Source organism: Tetrao urogallus, assembly GCF_951394365.1.
Source record: "Tetrao urogallus genome assembly, chromosome: Z".
Lineage (NCBI taxonomy): Eukaryota > Metazoa > Chordata > Aves > Galliformes > Phasianidae > Tetrao > Tetrao urogallus.
Window position 1 is genome coordinate 14,737,492 of NC_136816.1, and position 24,391 is coordinate 14,761,882.

Consider the following 24,391-nt stretch of genomic DNA (forward strand, 5'->3'; position numbering starts at 1 on the left):
AGGTCATAAATAAGAGTGTTCTCATGAACTTGCCCAAGTAAATATTCTCACCACATTTTAGTTAACCTGGAATTTTGCTGCTCTCTTGGTAGGGTGCATCTGTAGTAGTAACTACAACAATGGCAAGGGAACATTCTTGTTTGCAAAAGCAGAATTGCAAAATTGATCCGTGGCAGTGCAGGCCAGCATCAGATAGCATTCTCTCAGCCAACTCTTTGACAGAAACTGAGATGTTGGCATAACCAGGAATCACGTCTGACACAGCTGGCACGGGACTTTCCTGGAGTGAACTTCTGTTGTAGTCACCTAGGAATGTTTGTGGACATTTTAAACTTACAGATGTGAGATTTTTAAGATGGAACATCATTATGTGTGTTTTAGATAAAAGGATGTATTGAGGAAAATGAAAATTGAGATTTTGCTGTATTCCTTATGTAGGAAAAAGAAAGGAAAGGTGTGAAATGCTGAAAGGAAAATTATTAAAACTCAGTTTTTAAATGTTTGAATTGTACCTCATCTTTGTTACCATATATTGTTACCATATATTCTGGCAAAGATGACCCCAGAGTAGGGGACATGTAGCTTGCATGAGCCATGGCTCTTCTTCCTTCCCCGATTTTACTAGTAAGATGCTGATTTGGAAATAAGAGGAAATAAGAAATTGGATACAGGAAAGCTTTCTTTCTAATTTTTCAGACAATGTAGCATATTTTCTCTTTTATACTCTAAGATATCTAAATAAGAAGGGCTCAAACACAAAGTATCAAAATGTGTAACTCCTTTTAAGCTTGTCTCGAAGTCCTCTGGATATGTTCAGCTAATTTACTACTGCTAAGGTAAACTCGCAGATACAGCTACAGGATTTAGAGCTGCTGGGAGGAAAGAAAAAAAAAATGTTGGGGGAGGCTTCTTCTTTGGGAGCAAGTCTTCCAACATACCTCAACTTCAGTAATGAGAAAAAAGTATCCTGAAGGCTGGGTATGGAGCTACAGCTCAGTTTCAGCAGCGAGTCGTATACCCTGCGTAACTGTCCTGAAAGAATCTTTGCTCCAAGCATACTGGAGTTGTTTGAAATAATATATGTGTTTACACTGGTTCAGTGGACTTGATGTTCTGGATTGCAAGGTACAAAGGTTACCCAGCACTTCTTCAAAGAATTGCACTATAACACTAGATACTATCAACAGCTGGCTTTAGTTGCTCAGTGAGTGGCTCAATCTAAACTCCAGCTACGCAAGAGAGAAACAGAACTTATTTTCAGTGCATTGCTGGATTAGTAAGTAGGAGGGCAGGAAGACAAAGATGCAGTTAGACACAAACAGTATGCACCATATTTACAGAGAATTAGAAAATTCTGAATTTATATGCCAAATCTGAAAAAATTAAAACCTGGCTTTTGACCAGGCTGCTTCCTGTAAAGTAGGGGAAGCAGAGATGCACCTGGTTCTGTCACTTTAAAAAAAAAAAAAAAAAAGTTTTAGCTGACTGTGAGGTTAATGTAAAGTGTTAAGTGCAATACTGAGTACAGTAAGTAAATGTAATTTCATGGAAATACAAGCTAGGATAGCACACTGTGTTTATTCTATAGTCCTGGTGCAAGTAACTTAAAGTATAACTTGTGTGATGCTTAAGAGACTGCTTAGGTAGGTATACACAAATAAGGAAAAGTGTAAACTTTTTTTAATATTTTAACAAGCAATCCTCCTTTCTGCAGAACTATTTCGTATTACTGAAATGTTTCTCATTTCACATAACTCATACTAAAGTTTGTTTGGCATATTTCTTCAGTATAAAAATAATAAAGGAAATCCACACGTTCACATTTATTTTTGTGGATATAATTACTAAAGCATTGTAAGTTTTGCCTCACCAGGTGCCATTTTCCACATACTGCTCCGTTACAACATTCAAAGCATTTAATTCTATTAAAAATACAAGCTGCAGAAGAGGTTTGCTTTCTTTTGGCTGGTGTTGGATCTGTATGCTATAGCCAGTAACTATACTTTGTATTCCTATCAGATTCTCCTTCCCCTACTGCTGCAAGAACACTGACGCTGGTCGCCAAGTCTGTGCAGAACTTAGCAAATCTGGTTGAATTTGGAGCTAAGGTGAATATTATACACGCACGCACACACCAACTAGGATTGTGTTGCTGCCATTTCCATATGCAGAGCTTGTCACCTGACATGTTTGTCCTCATCAGTTCTTGAAGTGTTATCCTAGTTCTTGAAGTGTTTTCTGTCTTTGGAACTGAACCTGAAGTATTGACCTGAAGTAGGGCAGTAGTAGTCTAGCTGCCTTGGGAAGAGAGGCCATACTGTTCTGGGAGAAAGAAACCTGTCTTAATGTGTGATGCCTCTACATACTGATGCTATGAGAACACAAGAAACTCAGCAGACATCTCTGTATATAGTAATTCATTTTCAAATTAAACTCTGAGGTTGGTGTAGAGCAGGAGCATCCAACCTTTTGGTTTGCCAGGTCTGCTTAGTTTTGGAAAAAACCCCACGTCTTCACAGGCTCACACACAGGCATGTAGGTAGGCTGGAACATTACTGGCAGTCACTGCATGGTACCTGCCAAATGGCACAACTGTACGTATCGTATAAGGCACTTGGGTTTCGATCTGACTGAGCGCTGTGGGCACAAGAGGCAGTTAGCACTGCAGTGTGCTCTCTCCTCCACTGTGTTCTGTTGTCACATATGCAGTCTGTGCCCAATCTACACCCAGGAAAATATTGCTAAAAATCACACTTTTGAAATTTACAGTCTTGTAAATTTACAATCATTTTTTATTATACTTTTTGAAAGTAGTATTTGTTTATTGAGGCTAGTGTTGGAAGAACATGCATATTTCAGAAATTTTGGATTGCGTGCCAGTATGTATTTTTATGAATACATCCAATGAATGTATGAATAATTTAATGAAGACTTTTAAAAATTACTAGGAGCCATATATGGAAGGGGTAAATCCATTCATCAAGAGCAACAAACACCGCATGATCATGTTCTTAGATGAACTTGGGGTAAGTGATTAAAGAATTCTTCATTGGAAGTTACATGCTACACCATAAATGAAAATTTCTTTACCCTTTTTATGAACTAGCTCAAAAACATATCAGCTCTTAGATGATTTTTAATGCTTGTTACTGAATAAAATTTGTCTTCTGCATCTTTAAAACCTGCAGATCAGTGTCCGGTCACACAAAACTAAAACCATCAGATGTCATTAGACTTTATTCAGTTAGCACCTCTGAAGAAGTAGAAGTGAGAAGCTAAAATATCTACGTAAGAATTATATACTGGCCAAAACCTTTACAAATGTATCTTAAACCAAAAAATTCCTGCCTATAATCTGTTGCAGAGCTTTTATCGAAGATTTAAACTTCTCTTCAAACAGTATGCTGCATTTCAGTTACCATTTCCAGATGTCTGCTAGCACACTAGATATTGCAGTGTAGAACAAGAACTGCTCTATTACAAAACTCTGTTTTCTGTATGACAGCTGTAAAAGGAATTAGAAGCTCATGGGTAGATCTTTTGAAACAAATATTTATTTTATAAATGAAGATGAAGGATATGTGCCTACCCTCCTGAACTGATTCATTTAAAGTGACTTAAAGGATGTCCTAGAATGTTTTGATTAGATTCAAAAACGAATATTCTTTTCTGGCACTCAGTAGGTTGCTGTATGTCACCTCTTCTGGTTCAACTTTAGTTTCTGTATGAAATTATGTGTCAGTTTTCTTTAAATTAGTTTGTATGAGGTCATAACAACTGGTTTGAGAATAATGGTTGGATTAATCTGCTTTAATTACGGTGTTACTGTTTTATGATTGGTTTAACAAGTCTGCTACTTGATATTACAGACTTTGCTCTATTTTTTGCTGCTGATGTTCTTTTATTTAAATTGAAAAGGGCACATAATAGATGGATTATCTCCTTGTTTACTGGGAGGTTGAGTCTTTATCCTTAATAGTTTTCTTCACTTAGTGGTAGTGTAGCAAAACAAGATTTTTTTTTATTTTTTTTTTTATTGAGCTATTCTAGCAGGAATAGAAATTGCTTATATTGGAGAGGAAGAAACAGAAAACATGGGTAGAAGAATTAGCTCAGGAGACTTAACACTGCCGTACTACTCTGCAGTGTAAAACAACTGAATTGACACATCTGTACAGCAGTAGCATAATTTCCTGTATATCCAAGTATTCACCACCCTTGAATCTGCTCTCATTGCTTTTCTTGAAGAATGTCCCTGAGCTTCCAGACACTACAGAGCACTCTCGAACTGACCTATCTCGTGATCTGGCAGCCCTGCATGAGATCTGCGTGGCACACTCAGATGAACTTCGGACACTCAGTAATGAGAGAGGTGTAATGCAGGTAAGTTAGAAAGCTTAACAGTCAAATCAGAGGTACAAACAGCATATCTCAAGTTATTCTGCAATGTTGGGATTCTTTTGTAGTACTTCTGAAGAGCATTATACCTGGTAAACATCTCAAAATGTGCTTATCACCAGCAGTTTATTAGCTATAAAGGCCAAACAGCCCATAGTTGTGAGCTGCTTCTTCATGCAAATAAAAACAAGGATGTTTTTTCACAGTTATGGTGAAAGTTCTTAATTTCTAGAGGAAGACTTAAGTCCACAAAATTCATGACAGGTTCTCTAGATTTTTGGTTTAGTGGTCTTACTGTTTTCAGCTGGATGGAATTTGCTTTCCTTAGCTTTCTATTGCTGCCTTCCTAGTTTTCTAGTACATCGATAAACATGGCAAACTTTTCTACCGAACCCACTGTGAACCATTATTAGTCTGCCAGCTGTTAAGCAGGGCTACTGTAAGTAGCTAAGCCTACAGACTAATTTGTAACAAATAGCTTTATAAAACATAAAAAGGAGTAACTTCAAATTACTTCTGTAGACTTTTGAGATAAGGTATTTAGTAATACGCCTCCTTTTCGTCTATTAATTACAGTGAACCTCAAGTAAGGATTTCTTGTTATTGCACGAGTAATGTGCAGTATGTGGTGCTATGCAGGAAATGGCTTTTTTTTGTTTTTCAGGGCAGGGGCAGCTGCTGTAGGTGAAGATTTGGAGATTGATAATTAATTCCACTGCTTCTAAATACTCTCTCATAATTACCTTTTTAAAAAAATTATTTTCAAGGCCTTAACTTAAACTCCTAAATCTGTATGGCGGATTCTTCTGGAAGCAGATGAGGCCTTTTACTCAAATAATGTGTATTTCAGCAGTACATTTTTTTCCAAACTAGAGGAAAGAACTTGCGTGATGATTTTGCACAGCCTGACAACATGTTTTTATTCAACTTTATTATGTTGGCAGGAAAAAAAGCGCAAGGAATATTAAAATGATCTTTTCTATTAGCAGCAGCTCCAATCTAATCCAGGTTAATAAGGGCAACCCAGCAGTTTAATAGTGAGAAAAAAATCTGTCATGCTCATAATTCAGTCACTGCAACTGGTATTCTTGATGAACAGCAGAAGAACAATGGCAGGGCTGGCAAGGCAGCACAGAAGAAGCTTTCAGTACTAAATTCATGTGCTTGTACAAACGAGTATTGTTTCGTTCACAAACCCTCTCATGGAATACTATAAGTTTAAAAAAAAAAATCAAGGTAGATCTTTAGAAAAATCTAATATACAAGATGATGAAAGATGTAGTTCTGTTTGTGTCATGCAAAAAATTAACTTTCTACATCAAAGGACAAATTTATTCTCATGGGTTTCTTCTTTGGCAAAATTCCCTTGTGTTTTTTCTCTTTTTTTCCATCGATGCCCTAATGATTCATGGTCACCCTATTTTAGTTAAAAACAGTTCTACCATAGTGAGTGCAAGAAAGAAAATAGTCTGAATATCCAACAGTATGTTGGCAGTACATTTTCTTAGCCTCTGGTAAACCAGAAAGCAATAAGATCAGTGCACACAATGATTAAATTTCACAGTGTTGTTTTCAAGTTCCTTTTTTGAAATAAATAATGTCTTATTAATTAGGGAATTGATGCTGTTGAAAATGCATATCAAGACTTTTTTTCTAGTTGTTAATAATGTCTTGTACCAATTCTTTTTCTACAGCATGTTCTTAAGAAGCTGTTGGCTATTACAGAACTGCTTCAACAAAAACAGAATCAGTATTCAGTGTCTAATAACATCAGGTAGCAGCCCTGTACCTGAATTCTGCATGGATCCAGCATGCCTGACATGGCAACTCACACCAGTATCACTTTCTTCTTGCTCTTGCCAAAAATAGCACACCCTGTCACATTCCCAGTGATGTGTGAACTATGCAAAAAGAAAACAAAGATTCTGTTGGTGAATGATTGTACCAGCAGCTTTTTAAGCTATCTGTGCAGGATGTTTGCACTTTTTTTCCACTTGGAAAGAGTTTTCACAACCTCTGAGCCTTGGTGTACAATTCACCTTCTGCAAAGAAAATGCTGTGACTATGTCTTGAACTTTGAAAATTACTTTCAACACCTCTAATTGCCAAAGTTTGCTGTCTTGTTGGAAAATATATCAACTGACAAGGAAAGAAATGTTTTGTCTTGACAGCTACATATAACTGGATAACATTTCTTACTGTAATTTCTGACTGGTTACAATAATTATGACTTCTGACTGTTTCAACCACTTTAACTTGTATTTACAGTTTTCAGAATTTGATGTTATGGTAGAAACAATCTTTACTGTACACTTTTATACCATACTGTTTCTCTTGCTGGAATCATGTTGAAAGAGAATATGCAGAATGGATCTCATCAGCTTTATTTTTTGATGTGCCACTGATTCAGTCTGAAATAGTTCTTCCATCAAGGACTGTATATCCAGATAAATCACAATGCTTTTGTAAAATGTTTACAACAGTAAATAATTTGAATTCAGTAAATTTATTGATCATTGTATCAGACATGCATGCATTCATTAAACCATTTTATAAAATATGTATTGGTTGGTCTCTTGTGTACTGTAAGTCTACCATGAATCTTATTTTTATACATGAAAAGTAAGTTTTGGAAATAAATCAAGCTGCAGATCAACTCTATGAAAAGTGGCTAACTTTGGCTGCTGTGGGATTTTTTTTCTCCTGTCTGCACACATGATTATACTTTGTACTTTAAAGTGTACCCACTGTCCCTTTAGTTTTGTGGCATCACTTTAGTGTTTACTATGAATCCGCAGAACAGTACTACCATACTGGTATGCAGTGTAACACACAGAAGCTAGGAGTTTGAGTAAGGGAGGGGAAAAATATTCAGTATGTACCTTTGTGGGTGCTCAGAGTGTTTCTACATTCCTCATTCACAGCAACTCTTGGGACTGATCTGATAAGGAGTAAAAGGATGCTGAGAGTCACTGACAAGACTAATGAGATAATCACACAAATAATTCTTGTGTAATACAAATGCAGTTGTTAAGGTATTACACAGCATTTCCTGTCTGTTAAGCATTTTGCTTTTACTTTCACTCTAATGTGAAAGGACTTCATCTGAGTCTCTGCTGTGACACTTCCTTACATGTTCTCATAGAATCATAGAATCACCAAGGTTGGAAAAGATTTAGAGATCATCCAGTCCAACCGTTCACCTATTCCCAATAGCTCCCACTAAACCATGTCCCTCAGCACAACATCCAGTCTTTCCTTGAACGCCCCCAGGCTCGGTGACTCCACCACCTCCCTGGGCAGTCCATTCCAGTGCCTGACCACCCTTTCTGAAAAGTAATACTTCCTCATGTCCAGCCTGAATCTCCCCTGGCGCAGCTTGAAGCCATTCCCTCTGGTCCTATCACTAATGACACGAGAGAAGAGGCCGACCCCCAGCTCACTACAACCTCCCTTCAGGAAGTTATAGAGAGCAATGAGGTCTCCCCTGAGCCTCCTCTTCTCCAGGCTGAACATTCCCAGCTCCTTCAGCCTCTCCTCATATGGCCTGTGTTCCAGACCCCTCACCAGCTTTGTTGCCCTCCTTTGAACACGTTCCAGGGCCTCAATATCTTTCTTGCAGTGAGGGGCCCAAAACTGGACACAGTACTCGAGGTGCGGCCTCACTAGTGCTGAATATAGGGGAACAATCACCTCTCTGCTCCTGCTTGCAACACTGTTTCTGATGCAAGCCAGGATGCCATTGGCCTTCTTGGCCACCTGGGCACACTGTGGGCTCATGTTCAGCCGAGCATCAATCAATACCCCCAGGTCCATTTCCTCTACGCAGTCCTCCAGCCACACCGCCCCAAGCCTGTAGCGTCGCCTGGGGTTGTTGTAGCCGAAGTGCAGGACCCGGCATTTGGCCTTGTTGAAACTCATCCCATTGGCTTCAGCCCAGCTCTCCAGCCTGTCCAGATCCCTCTGTAGGGCCTCGCTACCCCCAGGCAGATCCACGCTTCCAGCCAATTTGGTGTCATCTGCGAATTTACTGAGGGTGCACTCGATGCCCTCATCGAGGTCATCAATAAAGATATTGAAGAGGACAGGCCCCAGCACCGACCCCTGGGGAACACCACTCACGACCGGTCGCCATCTGGATTTGACTCCATTCACCACCACTCTCTGTGCCCGGCCCTCCAGCCAGCTCCTCACCCAGCCAAGAGTGTACCCATCCAAGCCTCGGGCTGCCAGCTTCTGCAGGAGAATGCTGTGGGAGACAGTGTCAAAGGCTTTGCTGAAGTCTAGGTAGACCACATCAACAGCCTTTCCCTCATCCACCAGCTGGGTCACTAGATCATAGAAGGAGATCAGGTTGGTCAAGCAGGACCTGCCCTTCACGAACCCATGCTGGCTAGGCCTGATCCCCCGCTCATCCCGCACATGCCGCATGATCTCCCTCAAGACAATCTGCTCCATAACCTTCCCTGGCACCGAGGTCAGGCTGACAGGCCTGTAGTTCCCCGGATCCTCCTTATGACCTTTCTTGTAAATGGGAGTCACATTGGCAAGCCTCCAGTCTTCTGGGACCTCACCAGTCAACAAGGAGCGCTGACAGATGGTGGAAAGCGGCTCGGCTATCACCTCCGCCAGTTCCCTCAGCACTCTCGGGTGGATCTCATCTGGCCCCATCGACTTGTGACAGTCCAGTTGGAGCAGTAGGTCTCTGACTGTTTCTTTCAGAATCACAGGGGGGTTAGTGTGCTCCCCAGCCGAGATTACCAGGTCAGAGAGAGGGGTATCCTGAGGATAACTGGTCTGACTTTTAAAGACAGATGTAAAGAAGGCATTCAAAACCTCTGCCTTTTCCTTATCCTCAGTGGTCACATTCCCAGCCTCATCCAGCAAAGAGTGGATATTCTCCTTTGTCCTCCTCTTACTGTTAATGTATTTATAAAAGAGTTTCTTATTCCTTTTCACCCCAGCGGCTAGGTTAAATTCAAGCTGGGCTTTTGCCTTTCTGATTTCACCTCTACACATCCTAATGACTCCCTTGTATTCGTTCTGAGGGGACTGTCCCTCTTTCCACAGGCGGTAGATTCTCTTTTTCTCCCGGAGCCTCAGGAATAGCTCCCTATTCATCCACGCCGGTCTTCTTCCCCGCCGGCTCATTTTGCAGCTCAGGGGGACTGCCTGCTCCTGCGCCCTTAAGACTTCCTTCTTGAAGAGCAACCAGCTCTCTTGGACCCCTTTACTCGCTAAGACTGAATGCCAGGGGACTCCCCCTATTAGTCCCTTGAACAATTCAAAGTCCACCCTCCTGAAGTCCAAGGTAGCAATTTTACTATTCCCCCTCCAGGCTCCACCATGAATCACAAAGTCTATCATTTCATGGTCACTCTGTCCAAGACAGCCTCCAACCTCCACATCTCCCACCAAACCTTCCCTGTTTGTGAACAGCAGGTCTAGTGGGGCAGTTCCTCTCGTGGGCTCCCTGACCAGCTGTATCAGGAAGTTGTCCTCTACGCATTCCAGAAACCTCCTAGACTGCTTCCTGTGTGCTGTGCTGTACTCCCAGCAAAGTCCCCCATGAGGACAAGGGCAGGCGACTGTGCAGCTCGTGCCAGCTGCTTATAGAATACCTCGTCTGTCTCTTCATCCTGATTTGGAGGTCTATAACAGACACCCACCAGGGTGCCTGTCTTGTTAGCCCTTCCTCTGATCTTTACCCATAGGGATTCAACATTATCGTCCCCAGTCATAATCTCAGTAGCGTAAAAGCATTCCCTAACGTAGAGAGCCACATTGCCACCCCGCTTTCCTTGCCTATCTTTCCTGAAGAGTTTGTAGCCATCCATTGCAGCGCTCCAATCATGGGAGCAATCCCACCATGTTTCTGTTATGGCAACTAGGTCATAGTTTGCCTGCTGCACAATGGCTTCCAACTCTTCTTGATTGTTGCCCATGCTGCGTGCATGAGTGTAGACGCACCTCAGCTGAGCCCCTCGCCTCTCACCTAATCCCAGTACCACTTCCCCAGGCTGCTCTCTAGCAGGCCTGGCTTTATCCCCTTCCCCCTTCCTATCTAGTTTAAAGCTCTCTCCACAAGTCCCACCAGCTCCTGGGCAAGTATCCGTCTCCCTTTTGGAGACAGGCAATTCCCATCAGCAGACCCCAGGCCAGGTGCTGAGTAGACCACCCCATGATCAAAGAATCCAAAATTCTTGCGCTTGCACCAGCCTCTCAGCCATGCATTTAAAAGATGGCTTTTCCTGGTCATCACAGTGCTCGTCCCTGCCACCAAGGGAATACTGGCAAACACTGCTTGTATGCCTGCTCCATCAACTAACTTCCCCAGTCTCCTAAAATCATTTTTTATAATCCTCAGGCTTCTAACAGGGATCTCATCACTGCCAGCCTGAACTATCAACAGAGGGTAATAATCAGAGGGGCGGATAAGGCTGGGGAGTTTTCTAGAAATATCCCTGACCCGGGCCGCGGGAAGGCAGCACACCTCCCTATGGGTAGGGTCAGGCTGACATATTGGACCCTCTGTTCCTCTCAGAAGAGAGTCACCAACAGCTACCACTCTCCTTTCTTTCTTGGAGGAGGCAGTCCTTAAACGCGGAGCTGACCGCCTCACCTTAGACAAGCTTGGGGGCAGTGCTCCCACGTTATCATCAGTCACCACTCCCTCTGGTTTCAGGGCTTCATACCTATTACAGAGAGGCACCAGGGGAACCGAGGTAGGTCGGGAAACTGGGGGTTGCCTGCGACGCCGGGATGAGACCAGCTGCCATTCCTCATGTTCTCTCAAGCTGTCTCTCCCTGCTTGACTACAATGAGAGAGAGGGTCCATTGTTCCCTCAGTCTGGGTAGTGCAATCTCTGCGCCTTTCTCACAGAGAGTCACTCCACCAGTCAATCTCTCGCTCGCACTCTCTGATGGTCCGCAGTCTACCTACCTCCTCCTTAAGTTCCACCACCAGGTTGAGCAGCTCGTCCAGCTGCTCACACCGCACACAAGTGGCATCCTTCCCATCCTCCCCCGGCAGCAGCAGGTTGAGGCACTCCTGGCAGCCAGAGACCTGAACTGCCACATTATTAAGCAGACCCTCTGTCTGGGTTGCCACTGTCTTTGCATGGGAAGCACGTTTCCTGGTGAGGACCATGACTGAAGAGGTGGTGTCAGGGCCTGTCAACAGGAGAGCCAGTCACCTCAGAAAAAGACAAGAGCACCCACCCGTGCAGACACAAGACACAGCTGTGTTGTGTGGGCGGGAACCGGTTCCCACCCTCCCTGGTCTCTTTTTATCCACACAAAAAATGGGTCAAGGGCAAGCTCCAGAGATAAAGAGCAGGCAGTGTCTGCTGGCTGATGACTCGTGGTAAGTACCTTGAAAACTGCCACGAGGTGTCAGCTCCGCCCCTAGTGAGTCAGGAGCCCGCAAAATCAAAATCTCAAAATCTCCAATTGCTTTCCAGCTGCCTGCCAGCCTTACCTCAGAGCAGGCAATCTTGAGTGCCATCATACAGCATGTGTGGACAACTGGGGATCAGGCCCAGCTCGCATGGCTTCATGAAAGGCAGGTTCTGCTTGCCAAACCTGATCACCTTCTATAACCGAATGACCCATCTGGTGAATAAGGGAAAGGCTGTTGATGTGGTCTACCCAGACTTCAGCAAAGCCTTTGATGCTGTCTCCTGCAGTATTCTCCTGGAGAAGCTGACAGCCGGTGTCTTGGACAGATACACCCTGAGCCTTACACAGAACTGGCTGGATGGCTGGGCCCAGAGAGCAATGGTGAATGGAATTAAATCCAGTTAGAGACCGGTCACAAGTGATGCTTCCCAAGGATCAGAACTGGGGCCGGTCCTGTTTAAAATCTTTACTGAGATGAGCCAGCAGTGTGCCCTTGTGGCCAAGAGGGCCAATGGCATTCTGGGATGCATTAAAAAGAGCGTGTCCAGCAGGTCGAGGGAGGTGATCCTCCCCCTCTACTCTGCCCTGGTAAGGCCTCATCTGCAGTACTGTGTCCAGTTCTGGGTTCCCCAGTACAAAAAAGACAGGGATCTCTTGGAAAGAGTCCAGCGGAGGGCCACAAAGATGGTGAAGGGCCTGGAGCATCTCTGCTATGAAGAAAGGCTGAGTGAACTGGGTCTGTTCAGCCTTGAGAAAAGAAGACTGAGAGGGGACCTGATCCAGGTCTATAAATATCTAAGGTGTGGGGGGCAGAATGGCGAGGCCGGACTCTTTTCAGTGGTGAGTGGAGACAGGACAAGGGGAAACGGCTGGAAACTGCAGCATAGGAAGTTCCGCACAAATGTGTGCAAGAACTTCTTTACAGTGAGGTGACGGAGCACTGGAACAGGCTGCCCAGGGAGGTGGTGGAGTCTCCTTCTGTGGAGATGTTCAAGACCTGCCTGGATGCCTACTTGTGCGACCTGCTGTAGGGAACCTGCTGTAGGGAACCTGCTTTGGCAGGGGGGTTGGACTCGATGAGCTCTGGAGGTCCCCTCCAACCCCTATGATTCTGTGATTGATGACCTGAATGAGGGACTGAGTGCATCCTTCATATGTTTGCAGATGACACCAAGTAGGAGTGGAGTAGGAAGTCCCTCTGTAGCAATGTGGACAGGCTGGATTGATGGGCTGTGGCCAGCTCTAAGAGGTTCAACAAGACCAACTATTGCTTTGGTCACAACAGCCCCATGCAAAGCCACAGGCTTAGGGCAGAGTGGCTGGAAAACTGTAGAGTGGAAAAGAATCTGGGAGTGCTGACAGCCAGCTGAATGCAAGCCAGCAGTGCCCAGACAGCCAAAAAGGCCAGCAGCATCCTGGCTTGTATCAGAAATTGTAGCTAGCAGGATTGTAGCTAGCAGGAGGTGATTATTACCCATACTCAGCACTGATGAGGCTGCAACTCAAGTACTGTGTTCTTGAGTTTTGGACCCCTCACTACAAGAAAGACACTGAGGCAGTGAGTATGCCCAAGAAAGGGCAACAGAGCTGGCAAAGGGTCAGGAGCACAAGTCTCAGAACACAGTAAGGTCTGGTCAAGTCCATTTTAAATTGCAGCTCATAGGAAAAATGAAGTAACAATACTGTTTTCTTCGCTACCAGGCTTGCCTGCTTATGTAACACAGCAAGGTAATTAATTAAAATACAGAAATCACAGGGCCAGTTTATAACTTTCCTTTTTTTAGTGCTCTGCTAGCAGGTTACAGCTAGTTCAGAACATATTAAGGATGGCCCATTAAAAGGTGTTTCAGTTAAATCACTCTTCCCTTAGCTGCTAGGTACTATGTAAATGGTGAGGCCTCCTCAGGTGAAGCTATGATAGGCTGAGCAGTCAAGGAAGAAAAGCAGCTTTGCCACTGTTAATGATGACTTATGAAAAGCATACTGTCTAGAATAGGTCATTTTTAAAATGTGGTTGGCTGGGTATCATCAGTATAACACAGCAAAAAAATAAAACAACTGAACAAATTTGCATCTGCTTATATAAAATAATAATAATAATGAAAAAAAAGCAATGATGAAAATAAATCTAGAACACTTGAGAAGAGCTTCTCAAATGCAAAAAAATGTTATGAGCAAGGTTATATTCTTCTAGCAGTTTCACTGGCAAACCTGGGCAGAGGACAGCAGCACATCTTGCTCTTAAGTACTTAAGGATTTATTAGCAGATCTGTGTTGTCCATGTATTTAATCACTTTGCTAAATGCCAGAATTGACGTTAGGTACTGCTGTGCTGTAAGCCAATTCTTAAGTTGCATCTGAAGGTGCTGCTAAACCAAAACTTGAATACTTCTTACTGACCTTGGATGGTGAGATGTTTTAAAATAGAGCTATAATTAACTAAAATTTAAAATAAAGGTTTTATTGCAAAGAAATTAAAAAGCGATGTAAAAAAATACCTCCTGCTTCAGTCTACAGAACCTTCAATAAGCAGGTTCACATGTGCCACAGAACAGTAAGCAAAGGAATAGGCTTCACAAGTCCCCAAGGTCTTCATCAGTCCATTCTTCCTAAGGAAAGGAAAACAAGTGTCATTTTACAGTAAGGTGACCAAGCAATACAAAACTGTGCACATGATAGTGCTGCATGTAGTAATATCTTTTATATACATGTTGCTTAAAGAGAGTTCAAGTAATACAACCAACTTCACACTAATCTCTACACTGTGTCTATTGCAAGTAAATAACTTAAACAGCAAGTTTAAACTGATTTTAAAACACATGCTTTATCTTCTTGAGGGATGCCCTTCTGCCAAAACGCTGGTGCAAAAGAAGCACATTAATGATTGACAATACCTTTCTTGCATACTGACAATCTTCTTGCTCCTGACAACCAGCAAGAAACACTGTCATTCCTACCTAATATGTAAGACCAAGCTCCAAACAGAAATACAAGTTTTTTCAAGTCCTACACCAAATGTATATGGACAGCTCTGAAAATAATGCCTCCCATTTATTTCCATGGAAACTACAAAAGATACAAAGAGCACACAATAATGCTGTTTGATAGAGAAAATTCTGATACAAAACACTACTTTTTAACACAATCACCACCATAAGCTGTGCATTTCCAAGAGCAAAAAACAAAAGCATGCCACATGTAACTGTTTTGCAAGCAGGTATTCCACTTGGGCTCTGCATCACACACTGGCCACACAGGTACAGTGTGCAGGTGGAAAAAAAGCCCTGCAGAGCCTGAGGAGAATTAAAAGCAGGAGAGAGGCTGCAGCAGGGGAGAGAGAAGTGCACCTCGAAGCAGGGGACGCCTGGCTGGCACCACCTATTGAGTGTACCACCAGCATGTTCCTTCTCTCTCCTTTCAGCGCTTTGCCATCTCTCAAGGGTCAGCAAGTATAGTGAGTACACTTGCTTAGGGAGTTTCTGCTTCCTGCTTATGGGCATTATCTAAAATGGATGCCTGTGTGTATGAGTCTGTGCATGTCGAATAAAACCTATAACCCTCTGTGCTGCTCTAAGTGCAGTTTGCTTGCATCTGCTCCTCAGACATCCCATCTCGCAGCTCTAAATGTACCCTGAAAGAGCCTTCAACAAGTTCATTATCCATCCAAAAATCCACCCTTCAAATCTGTATCTTTCCAATTTAGAAATAAGAATGAACTGTGGGATGATGTCAGACTTTCCAGAAGTGCAGGTAGAGGACACCAGGTGCCTTTCATCTACTCATAACATCACTCCCACCACAGAAGGCCACTGGAATGGACTACTCATCTGGAGTACCACACGTCCAGGCCTGGGAAACTGAGCACAAGAAAGGCTGGAGCACCTCTCCTACGAAGACAGGCTAAAGAGCTAGGCAAGACCAGCCTAGAGAAAAGATGACACTGGGGAGACCTCATCATGGCTTTCCAGTACTTTAATTATTACAGTAATGTAATTATAATTAGCTTATAATCATGAGGGAGACAGACTTTAAGTGGTCTGGTAGTGACAGAACAAGAGGAAATGGTTTACAAATAAAAGAAGGGAGATTTACACTAGATGTTTAAAAAAACTTTAAAAATATTCTGAGCAACTTTTGTAATGTGAGAGGCAGAAGTTTGTCTCAACAATGTGCGGGTTTTGCCAGTTACTACTGAGTGGAAAAGTAATGTCTTGTACATTAACTGACCTCATCCATTTTAGGCTTTTTTGAGTTATATTCATCATCTTCACCAATTTTCCTCTTCTTCCTAAGCCCCAAATAGGAAAAAACAAGTTTTAGAGTCAGACTCATTATCTGGTACAGTATTTTAGATTAGTTTATGAACAAATCTGTCACATTAAAAAAAAAAAAAAAGCTATCAAAATTCAACAATAGCAGCCTACTAGAAGCTCACAGTGGGTACTAAAATGAAAAGGGCAGATAGAACATGTTAGCAAGTCCTTTACCTGCAACATCATTCTTAAGAAAGCATTAACTCCTTACAGAATTCACATAATTCTGAAGACCATGATTTTCAAGACATATGAGATCATATTTAGAAGCCACTCGGGATTCCAGTTTTGTGTTAAAAAATAAGCACCACTAGGGCCTGCAATGCAAATCAGCACAGAACGTATTTAAGCATTGTTTAACTACCTGATCCTGAGAACCAAGAATCTGAACTGACACTCTTACAATATGTTGACATGTTTTCATTTTCATTCACTGCAAGACCAGCATCAAGTAATGTTCCCACCACATTAAAAAAAAAGAAAAAGAGGGATAATACATTACAGAGCAGTATCTACTTACATGTTAGTGTTAAGTGAAAGCTCCGGGCTGTGACACTTCTCTAACTTCTGTTTTAGAGCTGCAACCTCTTCAGGTCTTGGCAGTTCGTACTTCTTTATAAGATTTTTCATGCCTGTGGTGGCAACAACATATTAGGTAACTCCTATTTCACAAAGTGAACTACACAAGCTCAGTATCAATCAGTAGTGTGGCTACTTTCATGGCTTATCCCTTGGATCTAACCTTCAAATATTGTTTCATCTTTTAAACTTCTGCTAGGTTTTGAAAATATTGTTACTTGTTTTCTAAAATAGACTTCAACAAGCTATAAGGCAAGTATTACAGCAGTTGAAACAGAAAGCTTTCCAAATAAAATCCTTGTATTTTTTCAAAGCAAGCGTTAGGTGTTCCAGGTACTAACTTCTCCAGCTCACATAACATTTGCTTATGAAACTTTCCATCTAACAGAGCATTCCAACTTTGGAGAATCCAAGATTACATACATATGACTTGACTATCATCTTACCACAGTGGTTTAATTCTAAATAACATCAAGATACACCAGCACTGAGAACTACACAGAAACTGGCTGTCAGCATCACAGGTTTGGATTTCAAAGGAAATTACAGAATTCACACTGCTCTGCTAGCAAGTTTCAAAATAGGCAATTTTTGTATTCAGCACGGAACCTTACTCTTAATAAAGTTTGTCTTGTGAGAAAGAAAATCAAACTTCTAACTGCTACAGAGGAAACATGACCTCCTCTACCACCACTTCTATGTAAAACAAATTATTCACAGACTTAGCACCTCCACTGCTTCAAAATGTTCTGCCTGTCATCCTGCGTTTGCAGAACAGCAGCCTATAGGGTAAAGCTATCTTCCACGGGACTGCAAGTGAAAGTTATGTGATCCCAAAGTTCCCTCTGCATTTTACTAACAGAAACCGAAAGATCAAATGAGTCTGTTTTTTTGTTCTGTTTTGGGGTTGTTTTGTTTTTTTGTTTTTCTCAGCAAGAAGAGAGAGGGGAAAACACCTCAAAGCTTTATAAATTCAAGTTGAATTGCAGACCTTGGTGACTTGTACTCACTACTGAAATCGGCTTACTCAATGGGCCAGATTTTTATTTTTAAATACTAATACTCTCCCATTCTAAATACATGCATTAGCTTAGAATATTAAGAGAAGTGATTACATATAATTCCATACTCCAATCCTGCCATTCAATTAAAAAAGGTAATAAATAATCAGTGCACCATACTTCCACTGTCCTAACAAAATCAAACCATGCTACCACTCCTGGTGTTTCACATAATGTACTTTCTTTGTTTTGCATAAGCAAACCTAAGCATCTTTTGAACTACCTTTATGGCTACAAAATAAAGTGAGTTATAAATCCTGGCAGATCACTTATCACTTGCTAACAAGTCATCCTCTAGTGGTAGAAGCAGTTATCTGCAAGCTTTTGTCAAAAGCTATACTCTCAAGTCAGTGAATGGAAAAAAGCTATTCACCCAAGACTTACACAGAAACATTACTCAGTTTGCCCAAATTGGATCTCTCACTTTTGAAAGTACATCAGTTGCTAACACTTAATTCATTACAACATACATGATTTGAGAATCATCAGGTCCTCTGCTATTTTAATTTCATTTGCTTAACATCAAAGGTAACTCTGACTGTCTCTCCCCCTGCATCCATCAAGTAGGAAGTTCACTCTATTGCTAATGTTTTAATTATCTTTGGTAAGCCTTGATGTGAAGAAAACTGTTTGAAGCACACTTTTATTCAAAAAGCAAAAGCTTTAAGTGAAAAAGGTTTTGGGTTGATTTTTTTCTTTGTTTTTTTTCCTCTTCAGAGATACATTTTCTTTCATATATACTTTTTAAAATATTTACTTACTTTTCATGCCCTCCAGTATTTTGGTCAAGAATGTCCTGTTTTCTTTCAGCATAAAACACTCTGATAAATAACTGCAGAACAAAGCAAAAGAATAAACTCTTAAAGTGCTGTAATAATTTGCAACACCTAGCATTACTTAATAAAATGCATTATTTGTAATTTCTATCTGCTAAAGCTATACAATTCGATTTGATGAAAACACTTCTGTTGCACAAGTGTTATAAAGTGATAAAAAGTGAGTTGTTCACTTTCAGCATTATTCTTCTACGAAGAACTTGACAAAAGTATTTCCTAACCACATAAAGAACCTAAGGTACCGGCACTGCAGAATTAAACAACTCAGTAAGACTATTAACAGTTAAGTCAACTTAAGATTCTATGAAGTATCACACTATGCATAGTATGACTACAGGCAAAGCAGATGCTACAGAAGAGCACTCTTCGTGCAGATTAACTGACAGGAAAGCTTGCAAGATGAACTCTGGCAGCGAGCTCGACCACTGGAAAAAAATCCCAAGCGCTCGCTCAGAGTTTGTGTGCACCGTCCTCTCAGATTCAAACTTCCTTTTAGCAAGAAACAGAACACAGCAGAGGAACTATCACAGAAGTATTTATCACATTCCAGTGTTAAAGAAAAAGGAATTTACGTTTCCTTAGAAGGTGCACTTCAGTAATGAGACAATACTGAACATATTCTACGTGGCTTCTGAGAAAAAACATGAAATTTGGAGTGATTTCACTTTTAGCATTAGCATTTGCTTTCTCATTTGTGCTTCCACACCTTAAAGCAAAATAAAACAAGCAAAAAAATAAGATGCACACAGCACCTGGCCAAAACCACAAAATACATGAGCAGCAATCCTTGCCAACATCTCTTTTTTTTCCTTGCTGGGAAACAAAATTTGTAGATAAAATTCACGGCTTGGTCTGTGCAAAATAACAATTTATTCAACTCAGTCAGTTGCAGCTCTCAGCTTTCTGATGCACCAGCCACCATGAAGACAGTAACTGTTGTAAGCTGAGAGCTGTCCAGTTTATAACACCTACTCTTGTGCAACTTTAAATGAATTTTTGTGCTGACCCCATAACTGAAGCCACTATTTGCCAGTGCACAGTTGCAGTTTTTTTTTTCCTTAAGTTGTAACTTTTTGTATACAAACACTAACACTGTGGGAGGAAGAGATTTTCAAACCTCTAGAACTCTATCCTAACCTCAACCTGTCATTTGTACAGGTCAGGTGGAAAATAAGTTATTTAAACAGAATTGTTTTACTTTATCATCAGCCCTTGTGACAGCAGTGGTTGCACTCTTGATGCAAAACTCAAATGGAGTATCATGTGGTTATAAAAGTCCAAATACAGCGGATGCAATTGTATTTCTAAAGAAAAAAGGTCACTTGAGTCCTCAAGCAAAATAAATTATGTCTTTCAGCAACAGTATCAAAGCATTTCATGACAGCTTTGCAAGCAGAAGTAGACAGACCATTCAGAAGAACAGCGCCTTAACATTAGTCTATTTCCAGGGAAATTCAGAGGTCAAGTACAGCACTTACAGTTTCTGCATTCCTATCTGCCACCAGTTCAGAATAATATTATTTGACCCCACAACCTCAGACATCTCTTAAAAACTTTTTTTTTTTTCTTTCAACGATTCTTTATGTATTTCATACTCTCACTTCCTATTGTATTTCCAGCTTCTCTACTTCAGTCTTCAGGATTAAAAAATTATCATTACTGCTTTAGTTTTGAAGCACATTTAAAGAATGTAGCAGATTGCTACCTATGAAATAGATACAAATTTCTGTTAGCCAAGAATGTCTAGAGCAAAACAATTTTAAAGACGACACAAACGAAAATTTCAAAGAAAATGAAAGACTACCTTTCTATATTAATTCCTGCTCTTGAAGCACTAGATACTATAGCAGCAAGAGCTATCTGTGAGGGAGTGAAGAGCAGATATGCATCTGTCAGAGCCACTCGATTGAGGAAGTCATCAGCTGTTTTCCTTAAAACTTCAGGGTTTTCCAGCAATGGATACCGAGTCTAAGAAATATTTGGGAAAGTTAAGCAGCTATTCCTGTTAGTCTGTGAGCTCAACACACAAAATTCAACAATTTTCTGTAAAGCAGAAGAGTGACAAGCCATCTCATTCCTAAAATGTTTAAAGACCACAACAACACACACCTCCTTTCAGATATTTTCTGCCTATCACTTTAGAATCTATACCTTTATGAGCACAGAAACAAAAGCATAAAATCCGTATTTGTATTACATTAAAATATAAAGTACATAGCAGATAAAACGGCATTACCTTCAAATCAATTAGAATTCCCTCAAATGGCCTGTATGGATTGTGCACAATAAGATGGAAGTTCAACTGCTGAATAAGCAGTAGTTCATATTCCAGTATCTGTTCAAGAGCTTTTTCTTGCCCAAGGGGGCTTTCTCGAAGGTTACCAACAAACTGAGAGCTGGACACATTAAACTCATCCACTTTACAGGCTAAGAATGCACATGTTAGCCTTGAGTAGTTTGGGGGAAAGAAAAAAAGCAAACAATTAATACATGCAGCATTCAGCCTTTTATCGAAAGTTCCGCGCAGATTTATTATTATTTTAAAAGTTTTTGAAGTACTACATTAAGAATATAATAAACTTTTCCAAGTGGAAACGGAAAGTGACCACACTTTTTGCATTTCCTTTCCTATTTTGTTCATATCTTAACAAATAAAGCAATACTTCTATTATTCTGATCGGTATAATAACTCACAATGTGTTGAAAACTCACATTATTATCCGAGGATGATACTCCATCACTGAGTTATTGAGATAAAAACGTTTGAAATACATGCAAGCTGTTCCCTTAATTTTTAAAAAGAGAAGGAAAGAGTTAAACGCAGAAATAAAAGTGGATTAAGAAACAATAATAATAAAATTCATAAAACAGTCTGAATGCGTACTATTGGCATACAAGATACACAAGCACACTAAAATTCACAGAATGCCATGTCATTCAAAGTCTAATTCATTTATGCATGCAAAAACCCTACAAAATAGCAGTTTTACATCATTTTTAGATGTTTATTCATGAATACAATGTGCAGTCTAGAATACCTTCATTACAATCTCATCTCACATTAAAATGGAATACTTCAGTCCGTCAGTGCCAAGTTTCCAAATTAATGTGAACTCCATCAGCACAGATCAAGTATTTCCAACCTCTTACTAGCGAAGTTTGACTCAGCACATGTACCTTACTGGGCCCAGTTCTCAAATGCAAAGATGGGGTTCACAGCATGTAACAGTGCCTACTGTGACACAGCCAAAGTGCATACAAACAAGACGCTCATCATTTTGTTATTCACCACAGCAGCCAAAAAGAGGGACTACTGGTGGGATGCTTCCGAACAACACGCTTAGAAGTGAAGCACAATTCGATTCCCTGCTTCAGCTGTAAGTCCTCCTTCCTCCCTCTCAATGCACTCAAGTCACTGGGGAAACTTTAGAGGGAGAAATTTTTCACTGAGGGAGCAGTGAGGCCCTGGCCCTGAGGGGGTGGTGAGGCTGCACCGGGAGCTGCTCAGGTCCAGGATGGACGGGGCCTTGTGCAGCTTGAGCTGGGGGGGCAGCCCTGCCCACAGCAGGGGGGGGAGCTGGATGGGCTCCGAAAGCCCTTCCAAACCAAAACCAAAACGGAAGTAGGCCCAACCGAGCTCAATTCCTGCAGGACCACTAAGGAAACCAATCTTTTCCCGGACGGCAGAGCCATGAGGAAGCAGGGAACACCTCACGACGGAACGCTTCTGCTTACCACCACAGACCGTGGCATGGCTGGCTTGAAGACGGCACAGAAATCCAGCAGCCTCTTCTCGTAGTACTTGCATATCGCCAGCTCCTCGTGGGCCTCCAGCAAGAAAGAGTCACCCTGCTGCACCTGGGGGAAACACACCGATCTGAAGAGGCCCGGCCCGAGCCGCCCCTCCCCTCGGCAGCCCCGCAGAGGCGGTCCAGCCCACCCCCCCCCCCCCACCCTCCGCCCAGCCCCGCCCCGCACCTTCCCGCCGGCAACCGCTTTGCTGCGAAATTTTCGGTTGGCATCGGCCCGGCTCCGCGCCAGATCCTCCTCGCTTCGGAAGGTCCAGTACCGCCGCTGCGTGCTGCTGTAGAACATGGCTTCCCCGCCGCCAATCGGCCGCGACGGGGGACCGAACTGCAGCGCGCACCGCGGAGCGCTCGCTGGCAGCCGTAGTGCGGAACGCCGCGGCACCCAATATGGCGGCACTCGGGGGCGGGGAAAGATGGCAGCGCGGGCTGGGCGGGCCGCGCAGGCTGCGGTGAGCGCGGGAGGGTGAGACCAGGCTGCACGGGCGTCGGCTGGGTAAAGGAAACGGGGGAGGTAAGCCAACTGGCTGCAAATCCGGAAAACCGAAAAAAAAAAAAAACAACCGTAAATGTTAATCTGCTGCTGGATCTTTCCACAAAACGGAAAACGAAATGCGAGCTTCGGGGAGTGAGGGAACTGGGATCTGGTCTGGGGCGAGTGCAGCTTGAAATACGTACAACTATAGGAAAATTCAGAAATGAGTAATCTGCTTTTTCTTTTGACAATCACACACCTGGAGGATTTGCTGCTGCTGCTATGGTTGGACTTATGTTTTCATTTATTTGTTAATAATAACGACAAAATCACAGATTATCCCCAGTTGGAAGGGACACATGGGGATCACCATGCCCAGCCCTGGGCTCCACATAGCAGCGCCGAAACGCCAGCGCTATGTCTGAGTTCTGTCCAAACACCCCCTGAGCTGCAGCAGCTCGGGGCCGTGCCCTCTGCCCTGTGCAGCCCGTTCCGTGCCCACCGCCCTCCGGTGCAGACCTTTTCCCTGACCCCGAGCTGCCCCTCCCACGACACAGCTCGGCCCTGTTGCTGTCACAGACTGCAGAACTCAGTGCTGATTCTCCCCTCCTGATGCAGCTTCCTGATTTCTTTCTTCAGGCTTCTTAAAACTGCTGAGAAGTATGCTAGAATGCTGTTTCTAATGTGTTTCATTTTCATTTTGGTCAATGTAGCTATGAAACCATGTAATTTATCAACATCAAATAGTGATACATGTAGGGGGGAAAAAGTAAGGAATCATTTACGTTATGCCAAATGAAATCAATCTTCAGGATTTTTCAATGAAATATTTCAGAACAAATGATGCTCTAGTGGTTCTTCTTTGTTCTCCTATGTAATGCCAGGATTGGTGTCATTATTGCTAAATTGTATCGTGTAAGTTGATGTATTTTCTCCATTAATATCTCTATGAAGGTGATTTAACAACTTGTCATGTTAGCTAGTCTTACCATTTTGCTGACTGTATGGTTCTATCTGGTGTTTTACACATCTCCCCAATCCCAATGGAAAAGGACATGGAGGTGCTGGTTGATGAAAAAATGATCTGGCAGTATGTGCTTGCAACAGTAACCTGGGCTGCATCAACAGAGGGGTAACCAGCAGGGAGAGAGGGGATTGTCTCTTTCTTCTCTGCCCTCATGTGTAGGAGTACTGGAGTACTACATCCAGGCCTGGGGCCTTCAGTTCGGGAAAAACGTGGAACTGTTGCAGCAGGTCCAGAGGAGGCACTAGGATGCTCAGAGGGCTGGAGAATCCCTCATTTGAAAAAAGGTTGAGAAAGTTGGGATTGTGTACCTTGGAGAAGAAAAGGCTCCACGGAGACCTCTTTCTGGCTTTCCAGCACTTAATAGGAGCAGGAGTACATGCAGGTATAGAACTGACATTTTACATGAGCAGATGGTGAGAGAACAAGGAGGAATAGCTTTAAACTAAAAGAAGGGAGATTTAGGTTAGATTTTAGGAGGAAGTTCTTTACTCAGTG

The 24,391-nt window shown here is 42.2% G+C and overlaps 2 protein-coding genes across 2 annotated transcripts in view; one reads left to right on the plus strand and one right to left on the minus strand.

The window, feature by feature from the left end:
* RASA1 (RAS p21 protein activator 1) overlaps positions 1–6,176 on the plus strand; it is a gene marked incomplete at both ends in the record, with an annotated part of 59,070 nt that extends 52,894 nt beyond the window's left edge. The window contains 4 exons of the mRNA XM_079548578.1: positions 2,020–2,108; positions 2,949–3,026; positions 4,249–4,383; positions 6,093–6,176. Of these exons, the coding sequence (XP_079404704.1) occupies positions 2,020–2,108; positions 2,949–3,026; positions 4,249–4,383; positions 6,093–6,176 (386 nt within the window). The remainder of the gene's footprint in view (positions 1–2,019; positions 2,109–2,948; positions 3,027–4,248; positions 4,384–6,092) is intronic.
* An 8,196-nt stretch (positions 6,177–14,372) lies between these two features.
* CCNH (cyclin H) lies at positions 14,373–22,683 on the minus strand (the record flags this gene model as incomplete). Its single annotated transcript, XM_079548224.1, has 9 exons — positions 14,373–14,408; positions 16,027–16,087; positions 16,633–16,744; positions 18,514–18,584; positions 20,393–20,556; positions 20,825–21,035; positions 21,301–21,374; positions 22,324–22,446; positions 22,567–22,683. 9 exons carry the CDS (start codon positions 22,681–22,683, stop codon positions 14,373–14,375), a joined length of 969 nt encoding a protein of 322 aa, XP_079404350.1.
* Positions 22,684–24,391: the final 1,708 nt, after the last annotated feature.